Below are 15,387 nucleotides of genomic sequence, written 5' to 3'. Positions count from 1 at the left end.
TCGTGGTTTTGGCTATTTTTATTAACATTTTAAAGTGGGGAACACTGAAATGATTTCCTCAAGAAGAGAAATTCATGTGTGAAATCCAGGACTGAGAAACTGATTCCTTTGAAAGTTCATTCAAAGCAGAGGCGGGGCAAATTGCCTCGCTGTACTACAAAGTGAGAGATCGGACTTCTTTGTGACTTCACTGCAGGGATTTATCAATTCCATCTCAGCTGAAATGTAGTACTTGCAGTCGTCATTTTAACATTCACCCATGAGCTTACTTGCTGCTGGCAGTGGAATTTTATAAACAGTTTAATAAAATGTTGCACTCTGATCAACAGAATCTCAGGCACCTGGGCAGTACTTTGATAGTTTGAACACACACATTAGATAAACTGAGATCTGAAACAAGAAATGGCCTGCAGGGCTCGACACAGATTTCAGAAAAAGTGATGCTAGTTGTAAACAGGAATATGAAAACCTTATCAGATCAGGCTGAAAGTCCTTTCTGTCTTCGATAGCATCTACAACCAGCTGCCAAGGAAAGGGTAAGTACATTGTGCAGCTTGCCTGCTGCATCCATTCAGCCTCCAGAGGAATGATGGCTCTGGGCCTCCAAGCAGCACCTCCAAGCTCAACAGCCCCTGAGGGATTCCCTTCAACAAATCTGTCTCATCTTTTTGCAGATCCTGTAGACTTTTGGGAACTGTGACACTTCCAGTGAAGCTAAAAATATGTTAAAATGTTTTCTGTTTTGAAACTGCTGTCCCTTAGCTTGGTTTGCTTTCCATAGTTTCTGCAATAGACAAAACAATGAGGAATTACTGTGTACTCAACTCAGTTTCACACATCACTGTATGGGCTTCAGTACTTATTCCCCCAGCCTCCGTCACCCATCAGTTTCAGACTTCCATTTTATTTAGTGCTCTCAAAATGGAAAAGTTTCACAAATCTGAAAAATTCTGTCACATCTATAGATTTTGTAGCATTATTACGCCTATTCTTAGATGTGGGATATGCCAGAACTGCGGACCACGTAGAAGCGAGCATATCATAGTCACATACAGTGAATGATGATGTCCATTTCCAGACAGTTACTAAATCTTATTTTGTTCTGGCTGCTGCTGAGCACAAAGCATCTGTTGTGATGCCAAGGCCTCTCTCAGGAACAGCAACCATTTCTTCAGAGCCTGTTCTGTCTAGGCACTGAGACTTTTATCTCATGTATCGATATTTATCTATCATCTTATTGCTCTATCAGTCAGAACTCTGAGGTCCTTCTGCAACTTGACAATAATTTTTACTAACTGGAGCAATTCAGTCTGAATGACAATTTTTATTATTTCACCATCCATCTCCTTTTCTAGAGTATTTATGGATATGTTGAACTGTGCTGATTTTTGCACAAATTCCTGTACAATTCTACCTGTTATTCCATCCCATTTGAAAAAAAAAAAAAAATGGTGATTTACTCCTACCTTCTGTTGCCTACCTTTTGGCTGGGTATTTTACCCCATATGTAAATTTTACCCCATAACAGCCAAGCCTTTTAAGAATCTTTTAAGAGTCTGATGAAGCCTCTTATTAAAAAGCCTTTTGGAAATCCGGCTTTCCTTGTCCAGATGTGGTCAGCTGGCTCATCCAAACATTCCCAAAGATTTGTGAGGGAGGCATGACATATCTCTGTGAAAAATAATGCTCACTTTTCTCTGGCATACCATACTTATTCCCATTCCACTCATTCTTGTCTTCATTATTCTTTCCACCAATTTGTTCAACACATGCATTGACCTTACTGGTTCGCAATCATCCAAGTTCCTGTTAGAAACATTTAGATGTTGGATAACTGATTTTATTTTTTTTATTATTTTTTACTTGAAATTTCAACTTGAAAGATCTCTTCCAACATATATCTAAAAAGAAAAAAAAAAAAAAAAAGGCATGAAAACCTTGCTAAGGTCCTCATAGCCAAACAGGGTTTGGTTTCTCCCTGAGCCTTCACGCCTTGGGCACCCTACTGTCTGAGAACATATTTCCTCCTGCTTTTGAGGCCTTTTCCAAGCTGATCCACAAAACCTTTTTTTTTTTTTTTTTTTTTTTTTTTTTTTTTTTTTTTCTGGCCTTGCTGTGATTTTACATCCTGGGCATCCAGCTTTATGCCCTTGTCTACTTTCCTGATTTTAACGTTTAAAATTTTGAGGGGCGTGTTCAAGCTTCTGTCACGCCTCCTTCCTTCACCTTTTGAGCACGCCTGCCTCACTTTCCTCTTCCAAACCCTCTTCCCCCTCCACCCAAGCTCCCAAACTACAACCCTGAGGCGAGGCCAACCCTGCACGACCCCAACAACCCCCCTGAGGGTGGATCTTCGGGGAGCCCAGCTCTACCCCTCCTCGTCCCTGGCGGAGCCCGGGGAAGGCGGCACCGCCTCGGGACCTCTCCCCGGCCGCCGGGGCGGAGCGGGGCGAGCCGGGGAGGAGCGGGACGAGGCGGGGAGGAGCGGGGAGGAGGAGCGGGGCCGCCCCCGGCCCACCCCAGCTCGGCCCCAGGCGGAAGGAGCGGCCCCGCCGCCCTCCGCTGCTCCCCGGCCGCCTGCAGCCGCCACCCCCCCGGCAGACATTGGGGGCGCCGCCGGTCCCTCGCCGCCGCTATGCTGGGCGTCGCGGAGCCCCCCAAAGGGGAAGGTACGTGCCCAAGCGATCTCTCCCCTCCCTTCCCCTGTGCCTTCTTGCCTTGTGGGGGGCCCTGCCCGGCTCGCTGGGCCTGCCCAGCCCTCGGTGGAGGCTCTGTATTTGGGGACAGGGGTCCCTGTTCCACATCCCCCCCCTCCCCATGCTGTGAGCACTGGCCCTTATGTAACGGCAGCGCTGGTCCCCGTGCCGTGTTCCACCCTATAACGTTGGTAACTGCTGCTGTAACACATCCCCGTGCTTTGTACCTCCTCCCTGTATTTGGTTTTTGTGTCTTTTCCCTTGGCTGGTTGTTAAACTTCAAGGGTCAAATCCTAAGGTGCGTCTCTCGTCTCACAAAACAACGGCGATAATGCTGTTTGCAGGGTTTTCCTTTAGTATCTCGCTACCTGTTTCTGCAAAACATCTCTTGCAGCTGACTGGTGCTGGTTATCTAGGCAGCAAGTTGTGAAGCAGGTAGGATTAAAAGCTCTGTGGGCTATAGATGTGGGAAACAAGATTATAAATGCTTATAAGAATAAAGTAAGCTGAGATTTCTAAGGGGAAAGAATGATGTTTTTTTTCTATTAGAGTAATTCACGTGGTTTGGGAAAGCAGAGAGCCTGGCAGGCGTACACGCCCTTCTCCATCAGTCTGGTCCCAGAGCATCATCACTGACCGCAGGCGTAGGCTTGAAGGTGGGTGCTGCAGCAGAGGGGTGCCTGCACTGGGCAGGGGGCGAGTCGCAGGGTCAGGAGGTGGTGTAGGAGGTGGTACAGAAGCTGGTGGTGAAGGAAAATGAAGGTTGTAGAGTGCTGTGGAGGCATGACAGTTGTTGATGGCTTTCCTCCCGGTAACGCGTTTGCTGTATTTGTGAAAATGATGGAGCGACTTCTCTTCTTGCAACTCATGTATGGTATTAAACGCTTATCGTCGGAAGACTTGGACTGCTTGAATGATGCAGGCCCTCATTTGTCAAGGTGCAGCATGCTCCAGGCCCTCTGGGATGCTGTGATATTCAGCTAAGGTCTGAGAGTCTATCTGCATGGATCTGTTGTGGTATCTGTAAATGAATTTGTATTGTGGGTGAATCAGGGATTATAAGCCTTCAAGTGTTAGTTAAGCTTCTTGCAATTTCCTGTGTTCTCGTGGCACTTGTTTATGATGCTAGTGAAGGAAGCAGTCACATATTTACAGATGTAGGTAAGTCATAACATTAACAATTATTGTTTTCCTTTGTGGAGTTACTACAAAGGTTATATGGAAGCAGGTGAAATCAGCAGTCTCTCAAGAATCTTTGACAATGCCCTGAGCAGATGCTTGTGAAAGGGGCAAGCATACGTGATTCCTCTTTACCTCACTCAGCCTGCAACAACATGTAACCCAGGAACTTTCTGGAACGACTATACTGAAGACTTAAAATTCTACAGTGGATTTCTTATCCGTGAACTTGTTCTTGCCTAGCACCCATGTGTTCCCAATATCTAGTGTCAAGGTGTTCTGTGGCTCAAATACTCACTAAGGATGAACTGCTAGTGGTTTTGAACTTACTACCTGCTACTTAATTTGATATTTCCTACTTTTTAAATTCAAAGAGACAGTGATGGGTTGTTACCTGTTTATGTGCTTCATCTGGTTTACAAATGCAACTATGATAAATTGTAAATGAGTAATCAAAAAGGCAATTGATTTTTATGATGTTTGTACCTTGGCTGGAAAAAGGGGAGGTCCCTATTTTGGGGTAATGTCTAGGTTATGTTTGCCAAACATCAGGAGCAAACTCTCAAGGTTTAAGATTTAGTGTTGTTTTGTGTACAGTTGTACAGACAACAGATATGCAACATATAAAGGACAGTTAATATTTGCTTATTTAGATTGGGCACGTTGTTAATAGTGGCACAACTATGGCTTTTTTATTCTGGACAAACCACCATGTAATTAATAGTGTGAATTTTCATTAAAGAGCTTGTCTAAATTGATTCCAGCTTACAGCATGACAATATTTAGATGTTCACTAAGGTTTATAAACAGGTTACATTGGGGGAAGCAAGTCATTCTGATAAAAGAACATTTATAACAGAAAAATGTGTAGTATGAAAGGTCTGAATTCAACTGAGTCTTTAGCTTGAAACAAACCTGGAATCCTAGCCTGAGTACACTGTGGATGAGTGCAGTGAATGAGAGAACTGTTTGTTTACCTAGCTAGGTTTGCACAAACTCCTAATGCAGCTGTGCATTGTGTAAGTGCCTTGTTTTCATGTATTAGGTAACTGATGTGCCAGAACAGTGTCTCAACAGAGATGCTGCAAATCCAAGTGTGACAGGATTTCTTCCTTCAGTATCCTCGCTTCCTGCTGCTGCTAGTAGCCATGCTGTTCTTTCGTTGCTTTCCTTTTTCTGTCTCATCTGACTCCATTTACAGCCTGTTCCCTTTTCCTTTATTTAGACAGGTTGCTTACTCAAATCTCTTTTTTTAGAAAAGAAACCAAAACAACAACAACAAAACAAGTTGATAGGATTTTTTTTGTAGAAATCCACCCACACAAATTTTACCTTTTAGAAGAAATTGGAGCACTAATTGGAAATAAAACAATTACCAGGTAATAACTAGATTATATTTGCACCCCTGATGAACACATGCTTTGTATGTGTGTGTAATTGTACTTAGTCATGTGTTGTCCAGGGGTTGGTAGGACTATTTTGATGGGAGAAGTAGGGGCCTTGTGCAAAATAGTGGTGCTTCAGGGATTATTCTTGTTTTGAGGAACAAGCTATCACTGTTTCCAGCATGCCGAATCGACTTGGATCCTCCTGTTACTAGAACTGCCAGTCTGAATGTCAGAGCACAGATGCTTGGACAAACTTTTCAGCTATTGCACCACTTTCTCCAGCCTGGCTGTTCAGCTGCTGTCCCATCCACTTTGTTAGCAGAAAGATGAGCTACCCATTGCATCTTACTGGGAAGGACGCAGATTCTAGGACTTAGAATGATAGTACAGACAACTATAATATGTTATTGTAGCAGCTCAGGGGGATGTCAAATGCTGTTTAATGTTCTTCTTTGTTGTCTCTTGTTTATGTCTCATGTTCATTGATTCTCCCATTTGATTGTCTTTTGCCGAGGGCTGCACAAGGCCTATTTGTTGTCATGCCTTGCAGTGCCTTCCTAGCCTGATGAGGCTAGTAAATGAATTTCAGAATGTACAGCTGCTGCAGAAAACATAGGCAGGAGGTGCTAAGCAGAAAGCATAGGTTGAGGGATAACTTGGAGAAATGCTGTTGAGTCTAGTAAGTTGATCCACTGTAAGTAAACAGTCCTTTGACTAATTCTCTATGTCCTTGTTAGAAAGCAAGAAAACAGCAGTAGCTAGATACTCAAGCTGAAGGTGAGATAAACAATTGATGTAAGAACACGTGCAAGTTGAAATAATAGAACAGGAAGAGCAGAAAAAATTAGTGTTTTGAATTCAGAGCATGTGTTAGGCTTAGGGAGAGCAACTGATGCAAAAATATGGAAGAAAGTGAGAAAAAAATGAATAGTTCTGCAGAAAGATTCATGCTGCACAGCAAAGGATCAGGAAAACAAATGGAGGACAGCCTGATGCTAATAGGATCGGTGTATGGTTGTTAGGTTTTCTTTTGCTTTGATATCTGCTTCTTGCTAGTATTCATTATGCTCTTTGAGATTTGCCTTACTTAACAAGAAGAAAGAACAGACCTCCCCCTTGAGTAGTGAATCTAATAGGTGGTAAAAAAGGAGTTGTTTGACATTAGATGAAGTAGCAACTGCTTTTTGCTTCTTTTGCCTGTCATTAATGCTGCTGAAAGATGGGCGTTTCTTCAAAATCTTAAATTTTAGGTGCTCTGGTTTAAAACCCTATAAAGATTAACATTACTTTAAATTCTAGCTTATTTTTGTTGTATATTGTCGATGTTACCTCTATGTGTTAAGCAGCAGTCCAACAGAAATGTGGCTTTTGTAGGTTGCTTGATACACAATAAAAAACAAGGGCATAAAACATGTTTACAGAGCCAAATACTTGTTTGACTTACCTTGTATTTTGTGTTTTTTTTTTTTCTCTCTTGAAAAAGTGCAAAGCTCTCTGTTCCCTAGAGATAGCAGAAATTAAACATCAAAGGAGCATCATGTTTTTTTAGTGAGCGAGTGTTTTTCCCCAACCCTTAGACCAGAAGCACACCCATTTGCGTAGGTACTTGGGGTTGTTGAGGGATGAGAAGCTCAACATGAGCCAGCAATGTGCGCTTGCAGCCCACAAAGCCAACCGTATCCTGGGCTGCATCAAAAGCAGCGTGGCCAGCAGGACGAGGGAGGTGATTGTCCCACTCTGCTCTGCTCTTGTGAGACCCCACCTGGAGCCTGCATTCAGCTCTGGGGCCCCCAGCACAAGAAGGACTTGGATCTATTAGAGTGAGTCCAGAGGAAGGCCACAGAGATGATCAAGGACCTGGAGCACCTCTCCTATGAAGGCAGGCTGAGGGAGTTGGGGTCGTTCAGCCTGAAGAAGAGAAGGCTCCAGGGAAGGTTTATAGTGGCCTTCCAGTGCCTAAAGGGGGCTACAGGAAAGCTGGGGAGGGACTCTTTGTCAGGGGGTGGAGTGATAGGCCAAGGGGTGATAGCTTTAAACTAAGAGAAGATAGGTTTAGATTAGATGGAAGGAGGAAATTGTTTACTGTGAGGGTGGTGATGCACAAGCAGCCCAGAAGAGCTGTGGATGCCCCATCCCTGGAGGTGCTCAAGGCCAGGCTGGATGGGGCTTTGGGCAACCTGGTCTGGTAGGAGATGTCCCTCCCTATGGCGGCGAGGGCTGAAACTAGATCTTTTAGGTGCCTTCCAACCCAAGCCATTCTGTGATTGTAGGTTTCAGGACCTTGTGAAAAGAGCATCAGCACAAACAAAAACTGAGGTCTTTGACAAAGGAAGAAAGAGATCAAACAAAAATTGGTGTTTTGTTGCCAGAAATACAAGGAAATGTTACATGCCTTTGCCTACTGTGTAGGGTGCTATAGACCAACAGTTGATGCTTCCAGCTGTGAATGTTTTCATAAAGAGTGCTGTAATGCCTTATAGCCTTAGCTGTTTCATCCTCGTGAGAGTAGCGAAGAAATCAAGACAGAGTGTGGTAAAAGTTCTGTTATCATTTATTTATGTTAATTGACAATAATTCCATTTGATTTTTCTGCTGTCACTAGTATGTGCTGAACTCTTTTAAAAGAAAATTCTCAGGGAGGTCTAAGGAGTGGTAGAAGCTACAGTGGGCTTTCCTAATCCATTTCCCCAGGGTTATTGACCATGATTAAATAATTTTGTATCAGACCAATGTAGACATGTAGTAGCATTATAGGATCTGAAAATGTTTTCTGATTTCTTGACTCTTTACCACCCACCACCCTCCCCCAAAACTGTCATATTGGTGCAAAGCACCTTCTTTGGATCATGGTTGATGACAAATATTATGGAAACAGTTCTTCTGTTGTAGTTGATCTCTTGTAGACAATGTTATAATAAAAAGTATTTGCAGCCATAGATCCCCTCTTCTGTCTGTAGCTCATCGGAGACATTCAGCAAACAGATCCATCTATTCCTGATTTGAATCCACACAACCTGGACCTTTTAAAGCTAAAGCTTTGATTCTTGAATTCTGCCTTGCTTTGCTGAAAAGTTTCTCAATAGTTGACATTATAGTTTTTGGTGCTTGCAAGGGACAAGTACAAAGTCCAGTACAAAATTGATACCCAGAAGTTCTTTTCCTGTCTTCCTTCCTCCCCCAGGACAGCATATGCATTCTTGATGATAATAATAGCAATGTTATTAACTATAATAAAATCAAAGTTTTCTGATTGTACTGGAGGACCAGTTCTAAAACCAGGCTTCTTCATACACAGGTCTGTGCACAGTCTCCTGGACGATGTCTCTGTACAAGGTTCTGAAATGAAAACTAGCTCTGTTTTCCATTTTGCACTTCAGCTTTTTTATCATTACAGCTGTAAGCATTAATAAGCATTAATGTAGCCTGTACACCATTACCATGCATTTCACAGACATTTTTGCACAGTCATCAGTGAAATTCTTCTAGCTGAGGAAGAAATGGTGTAGGGGGAAACGCAGGAACAAAACAAGCTAAGGGCTTCAGATTTCCAGGTCACTGACTGATCCCTGAATAAAAGTCCTAATTACTTCACTTGTTTTAGATGGAAACAGCCTACTGTTCTGAACTGTCTGAGGTATAGATGTTGTGTTTTACTGGGTTATTTCATTTAACTACATTGCTTCATTTGACATGTCCACTGGGCTTCCCTTGTTTTCACAAATAACACAACGGTTTTTACTTACTGCTTCAGCATGAAAGGGGCTAGCATGTCCTTTCCATCATATGACTGGCAGAATTTATACTGTAAAATAAAATGCTGAAATGTTTCAGTTTTACTTGCTACTTACTGTTGCTGCTTTTCTTACACAGAATGCAAGCCAAGATTTGTGACCGATGTCACAACAGCTTGCGAAGTCTTTGGCCTATGCTTTTAGTTTTTCTACTGAAAATCTGGCATCTACTGTTCGTACTTTGTCTAAAGAAATTCTTGCTGAGCAGTAGGCATCCTGCATTCCACCCCTCATTCGCTGTTGCAGGTTTCCTACCAGGTCAGTCTGTCTGTTCCTGCTGCTACCAGCTCTTTGCTGTGAGCATGTTAGTTCCAGTCTGCAAATCAAGGAGCTTGTGTCAGGTCTGGATGGTTCTGTTCTGGGGGCAGTGTTGCAGAAACTGTTAGAGCCTTAGCATCTAGCAGTCAGCAGGAGCAATCCTACTTCCTATTTTTCCAGTTGCTCTTTCGCATTGCGATATTGAAATCAGTCACGTAAGCTCACCAATTAGGGTGTTTTTGTTTTTAAGCTGGTGCGGTTAATTGATGGAATACATCTGCTTCAGTTTCCAGTGTTTTTGGGGGGCTGATCACATTCCTTTTCTCTGACCTATATACTTTGTTGTTGTCATCTACTATATCCATGAAGCTCTCTGCTGCCTTTACTAGAAAAATTGGCTGAGATCCTTGTAGCACTTCATCCCTGATCTTTTCTGGTACTTCAGGGCTGTTAAGAATAGTAAAATGTTGGTTTAAAGAAACCTGTGGAGAACATTTGGTCCAACCTGTAGAGAAAGTTTGGTCCAACCTTCTATTCAGACCAAAATTATTTTGTCTAGCTGACTCTTAAAAACTTCCAAGGGTAGAGGATCTACTACCTCTCATATCTATCATCCATTCAATTTTTAACTGTTGGTCATTGTCCTTTAGACACGAGTCTTGCTTCAGCACCTGTATCATCTTGATTGTCATCAGCTTGACTCTCTCCAGTATGTTAATGAGAAGTCCAAAACCGGACAACGTGCTCCAGATGCATTCTTTCCAGTGCCAAGCAGAGGAATATAATCATACTAATTAACCAGCTGGCTACTCTGGCAAATGCAGCCTTGTATGTGCTTGCAAGGGCATGCTACTGACTCATCCAGTTTGTTGTCCATTAGTGTCTTTTCTGCAAAGCCACTTTCTCACCCATGAGCACCCACTGTGCTGCATTGGTTTATTGAACAACTGCAGGTGCAGGACTTTCTGTTTGCCATTGGATTTCATGTGGTTTCTGTTAGGCTGCTTTTCTAGCCTGTCAAGGTCCATTTGGATAGCAGCACGGCCCTGGAATGTTTTGAGTTGGTCTCTTTCTCCCTATCTCTGACTGGTCTTATGCACCAACCTGCTGAGAGTGCTTACTGTCCTGTTGTACAGATAATTAATGAAGACTCTGAACAATACTGATCCTCAAGGGATATGGATAGTAAATCAATGTTCTTCTTTGTTGTGCAGGATTTTGTTGAGTCTTGTGGGTTAAGCTAAACAATATTTACTTTTCTCCCCTCATTGAGTCATTTGTCCTTCATAAAAGGCAGTGAAGTTATTCAGGCACATTGTGCCGTTGCCAAATCCATGCTGGGTGTTCTCAGTCACTTTTGTGTGCCTGAATACAACTTGGGAAAGATTTTTTGTGACAGCTTTCTGACAACTGAGCTGAGGCTGACTGGCCCTTAGTACCCTTCAACCACCATCTTGAACATGTGCGTTATGGTTGCCTTTTTTGGTGTTTTCAAGTGCCACCCTTAGTCACTGTGACAAATCAAAAGATAGAGAATGGACTCAAAGCAGCCTTGGCCAGCTTTTTGGGCACCCTTGGATGTGTCTTATATGGTTTTGTGGAAGAGCATATGTCAAGTGCGCTTCACTGTTTCCTTTTCCTTTACTTTGGTTCCACCACTGTTCTATGCAGGCAGGATCTGGTGACTCTCATGCGGGTGTACAGGCCTCACAGAAAGATCTGGACAAAGTATAGATCTGGGCAGTCATCAGCAATATTAAGTTTAACAAGAGCATATGCCGGATTCCTCACCTGGGAAGGGACAACCATAGCTTTAAGTACATGCCTGGGGGATGAGAGGCTGGAGAGCAGCTCTGCAGAAAGAGATCAGAGAGTTTTGGTTGACAGCAAATTGAGTATGAGTCAACTGTGTAACCTGGCAGCCAGGAGGGTCAGCAATGTCCTGGGGGTGGATCAGACATGGCATTGCTAGCTGGTTGAGGGAAGGGATTATCGTGCTCTACTGTGATGATGTGGCCTCAGCTTGAGTGCTGCGTGCAGTTTTGGGTGTCACAGTATAAAAAGGACATAAAACTATTAGAGAGGGCTACAAAGATGGTGAAGGGTTTAGAGGGCAAGACATATGAGGAGTGACTGAGGTCCCTTGGTTTGTTCAGCCCAGAGTAGGGCAGGCTGAGGGGAGGCCTCATGGCGGCCTGCAGCTCCCTCACGAGGGGAGCGGAGGGGCAGGGGCTGAGCTCTGCTCTCTGGGGACAGTGACAGGACCTGAGGGAATGGCATGGAGCTGGGATAGGGGAGGGTCAGGCTAGGGGTTAGGGAAAGGTTCTGCACCCAGAAGTGGTCGGGCACTGGGACAGGCTTCCCAGGGTAGTGATCACAGCACCAAGTCTGCTGGAGTTCAAGAAGTATTTGGACAGCACTCAGATAGAAGGTCTGATTTTGGGTGGTTCTGTCTGGAGCCAGGACTTGGACTTAGTGATCCTTGTGGGTCCCTTCCAACTCAGGATGTTCTGTGGTTTTATGATTATCTTTGCCCTTGTGATTACCACTGTTTCCTTCACTTAAGTATCATTCTTCAGATCAGGTACAGCGACCTGTTTGTCCTGTTTTAAGATTAGGTAATTTGTAGGCCACATTTTAAACAGCTTACTCTGATTATGTTATGCAGTGCTATACCAAGTTTGTGATAGGTTTTTCATGGAATAGTATTTTGAGTGTAGATCACAAGTGCTGTTTTTCCCAAGAGAGCTTTCAAATAAAACCTTAACTCCAAGTAATCGTGTAAGGTAGAACAGTTAATATCAGGACAGTTGCATAAATAATTAAGCATTGTGGGTGCAAAAGAAGGTTGCTTTTACTATTAACATTTTGCTTTAAAGTCACTGGCAACAAAGATGAATGTGAAGAGATCTAGTTGTATGGCAGAAATTATCTGTTACTTGTGGATAACTTGTTTCCAAATATTCTCATCTGGTATGGTGGCAGTGGGTGGAGTCCAGTGGTATGACACCTAAATATACATGTTTGTTTTTAAGTGTCTTTAAGTATGTCAGATGTGTCTAAGCTCTCATGATAGGCTTTGCTGACTACAGGGTGATTTGCTTCATCCAGAGGTAGAAACATAGGGGCTGGTCCTGTGGTTCACCGGTCAGTCCCTCTGCTGTAGCCTAGATCTCTGTATCCTGTAAGAGGAGTTTGCTTTCAGGTAGACACCTATGTTAAGGGTGTGTTAATCCTGGGCTAAAGCCCAACCCAGTAAGTCAAAGCCCATGTTTCTGTATCGTAGCAGAAGTTGAGCCATGTCTTTCCCACTAGATAAATGCTGTTGGCAGAAACTGTCCTTCTTGTAATACTTTTCCACATATGCTTAAGAGTGTATGGGTAGGGGTTGGAGATGAGAGAAAATACTGCATGGGACTGATTTCCTACATAGTTGCATCTCTTTCTCTAGCTGTATTCTTCTCTTTCACGATGACTCATGAAACTCCCTCTGGCCAAGTCTGTGGTTCTGAGTTCTCCTTAGTTTGCCTACAGCAGTGGCACGAGCTGTGCCCTCTGCCAGCTGGCTGAGCCAGTAGGAACCTCATCTCAAAACCCATCCATTAAATGCATCTGGAAATTGATGGGCTGTCTTAAATATTTCTATGGGAGATACAGGCAATTAATTCCAAAGATAGATGCTTCTAATGGAAGCATTGTTCTTGAAAACCACTTTTATGAAGAACAAAGAACCATAGGTATTTGGGAATATTATTCATTTTCTCTTAAAACATGTCTGAGTAGCATCCTAGAAGTATATCCAGTTCCTTTTCTCTGTTTTTCTCTTCAGTCCATCTGTATTGATACAGACCATAAAATTCCAAATGAAAAACCCAATGATAAGTAAGAAAATAAAAATCCTTAAGCTTTTACAAAGAGTGAGTACTAGGAAACCTTTTGGAATTGTCTTATGTGGGCAGTTTTTCAGAAAACTTTTTTTAGTGCACAGTCTTATTTTCATGTACTACAGTGCTGTGCATACTAAAAATTGGAAGTTATGTTAAAAAGAGGAATAAAGCTACTACAGACATTGATGTGAACCTGAGAAGTCTACCATTTCAGTCTAAAATGTGTTGCTGGCCTTCCTTTTTCATTTTTTAGTTTATGACCTTATATTGCAGATGCTACTCGTGAATGAAGAATTGCCAGTGGGATTTCCCTTTGGAGTTGTTCAGTAAAATCAGTTCAGAATGAAACTCGACAAACTGTTTTTTTATTGGTTTGCAATTAGAAACTGTGTAAAATTTACTTTTTTTGGATAAGGCTTCTTGAATTGTAAACACCTCAGAAAATGGATGACAAGCTAGAATTTTACGGTGGCTGTTGATGTAACTGGGTTTCTCTGTCAGAGATGTTATTGGTATCTTTCAGTTTTTGAGTAATTAAGAAATAAAAAGCAGGAATTATGAAAAGCAGGAATTAGTCTGCAAATTACTCCTTAGTATTATTGTTTGAAAGTATTCACTTCAATTACATACCTTCCCATCACTGTAAGCTACAAATGGTAATGTGATGAATAAAGAAGTAGTACAATTTTCTCCTTTGGCATTCATAGAGCTTTTTTTTTTTTTTTTTTTGGTGGGGAAGTAGATAGATGGAGGGGGGGGGGAAAAAACTTCATCCAGAGAACAGTGCTGTAATTGACAGTACTAAACAACACTTTTTTCTTCCCTCCAGAAGCATGTTTTGTTTGTATTATGCTCAGTTTTTTCAAAGTACTTTTTGTTAATTCAAAATAAAGTACTCTAGGTCTTGTCCACTGTTTTACTTAAACCTTGCAAAACCTCAAATGAGAACTGGAGGAAGTAAAGAAATGTTTCTACAAGTGCACTTTGTTTTACGTAGTTGAAGATCATTACTTCATGGCTTCATTCAGATCTGTTTCTTCCAAGTTGTGTAACACTAAGCATTTTTGACTTTGAGTGTCCCTCTATCAGGGTCCTGGAAACTTTGGCTTTAGATGTCTTTATTTTCTAGTGGTTGCTCTGCAGTACAGACAGGACAGATATCCACGGTTTAAGAGTCTGTTCAGCGTGAGATATTTCAGTATGATAATAAGTAAACTTACTATAACACTTTTTAGAGCTTATGGTTGAGTTTACTTGCCTAAACTTTCACAAACTGATTAGGAAATAGAATTCGGATCCCTGTATTCAACAATGAATGACTTTTTTTTTCACTTAGCAAAAAGATTTGAAAGTGCTAATGTTATCCTAACTAGATACTTAAAGATTAAAATCTTTTTTTTTTTTTTTGCTTCTCATTAATTTTTTTGTATATTTATATTTCAGTCAACTTTAATGTCAGTACCTGGTACACCCTTAAAGTGAGATTTAATCACATACAAAGACAAAAAAAAGTTTTGAATTACTTTGATTAAATTGGAAAGAGTTAAGTTGGACAGCATTTTTCATTACAGATAGTCATGTTTTGGACAAACAAAACGTGTAGTCATTCTTGTAATAATTTAACCAAGCTTTTCAGCTCCATCTAAGTGAGATCTTTTGCTTCAGAAGCCTGAAATGAGGTTCTTCTAAGATGAGAACTGCTTTGTAGAGCTTAAATAGCCCTTGAAGTTGATATAAACCACACTGTTGACCTGCTGAGCACAGGTCTCAGTTCCGAGTGATGCATATATGTGATCGTACCAAGCACAGGCTTCTGACTCTTCATTTGATAGCTCATAGTTCATCTCAGTGACATTTTGATTTGTAACTAGTCATTTGATGAAGAGGGCTTTTTTACTTAAGGGAAGATGCAGGAGTTTGGTCAATCAGCCAGTTCCAAAGTGGTACCTTATTAATACACAGCCATTTCATCTGTGACAAAACCATGAACTGATGAACACGGCACCGTGGCATTTTATTTGCCATCACTGCATTCAGATAACTAAATAACTTCAAAAAAGTTTTAAAGGAGAGCATAAATACATACCTGAAGTGTTCAAATCTTGAAAACTCAAATGAGTTTTAACTGACAAAGACTGCTCTTTTAAACCATTGGAAGTTTATAAATAATTTAGTTGTGCTGGACTTA

General features: G+C 41.9%; 1 protein-coding gene across 2 annotated transcripts in view; it reads left to right on the top strand.

The window, feature by feature from the left end:
• Positions 1 to 2,316: 2,316 nt before the first annotated feature.
• LDAH (lipid droplet associated hydrolase) overlaps positions 2,317 to 15,387 on the top strand; it is a 116,932-nt gene continuing 103,861 nt past the window's right edge. The window contains exons 1-2 of one of the 2 annotated variants that reach the window (XM_068678708.1): positions 2,535 to 2,669; positions 3,246 to 3,352. Coding sequence is in view for 1 of the 2 variants with exons in the window: in XM_068678709.1 (XP_068534810.1) it covers positions 2,636 to 2,669 (34 nt within the window). In the remaining variant the exon portion in view is untranslated. Of the gene's footprint in view, positions 2,670 to 3,245; positions 3,353 to 15,387 lie in introns of both variants that reach the window. The other variant, XM_068678709.1, reaches the window with a different exon arrangement.

The sequence above is a fragment of the Anas acuta genome, chromosome 3 (assembly GCF_963932015.1).
Source record: "Anas acuta chromosome 3, bAnaAcu1.1, whole genome shotgun sequence".
Lineage (NCBI taxonomy): Eukaryota > Metazoa > Chordata > Aves > Anseriformes > Anatidae > Anas > Anas acuta.
This window is presented reverse-complemented; position numbering and strand designations above follow the sequence as displayed.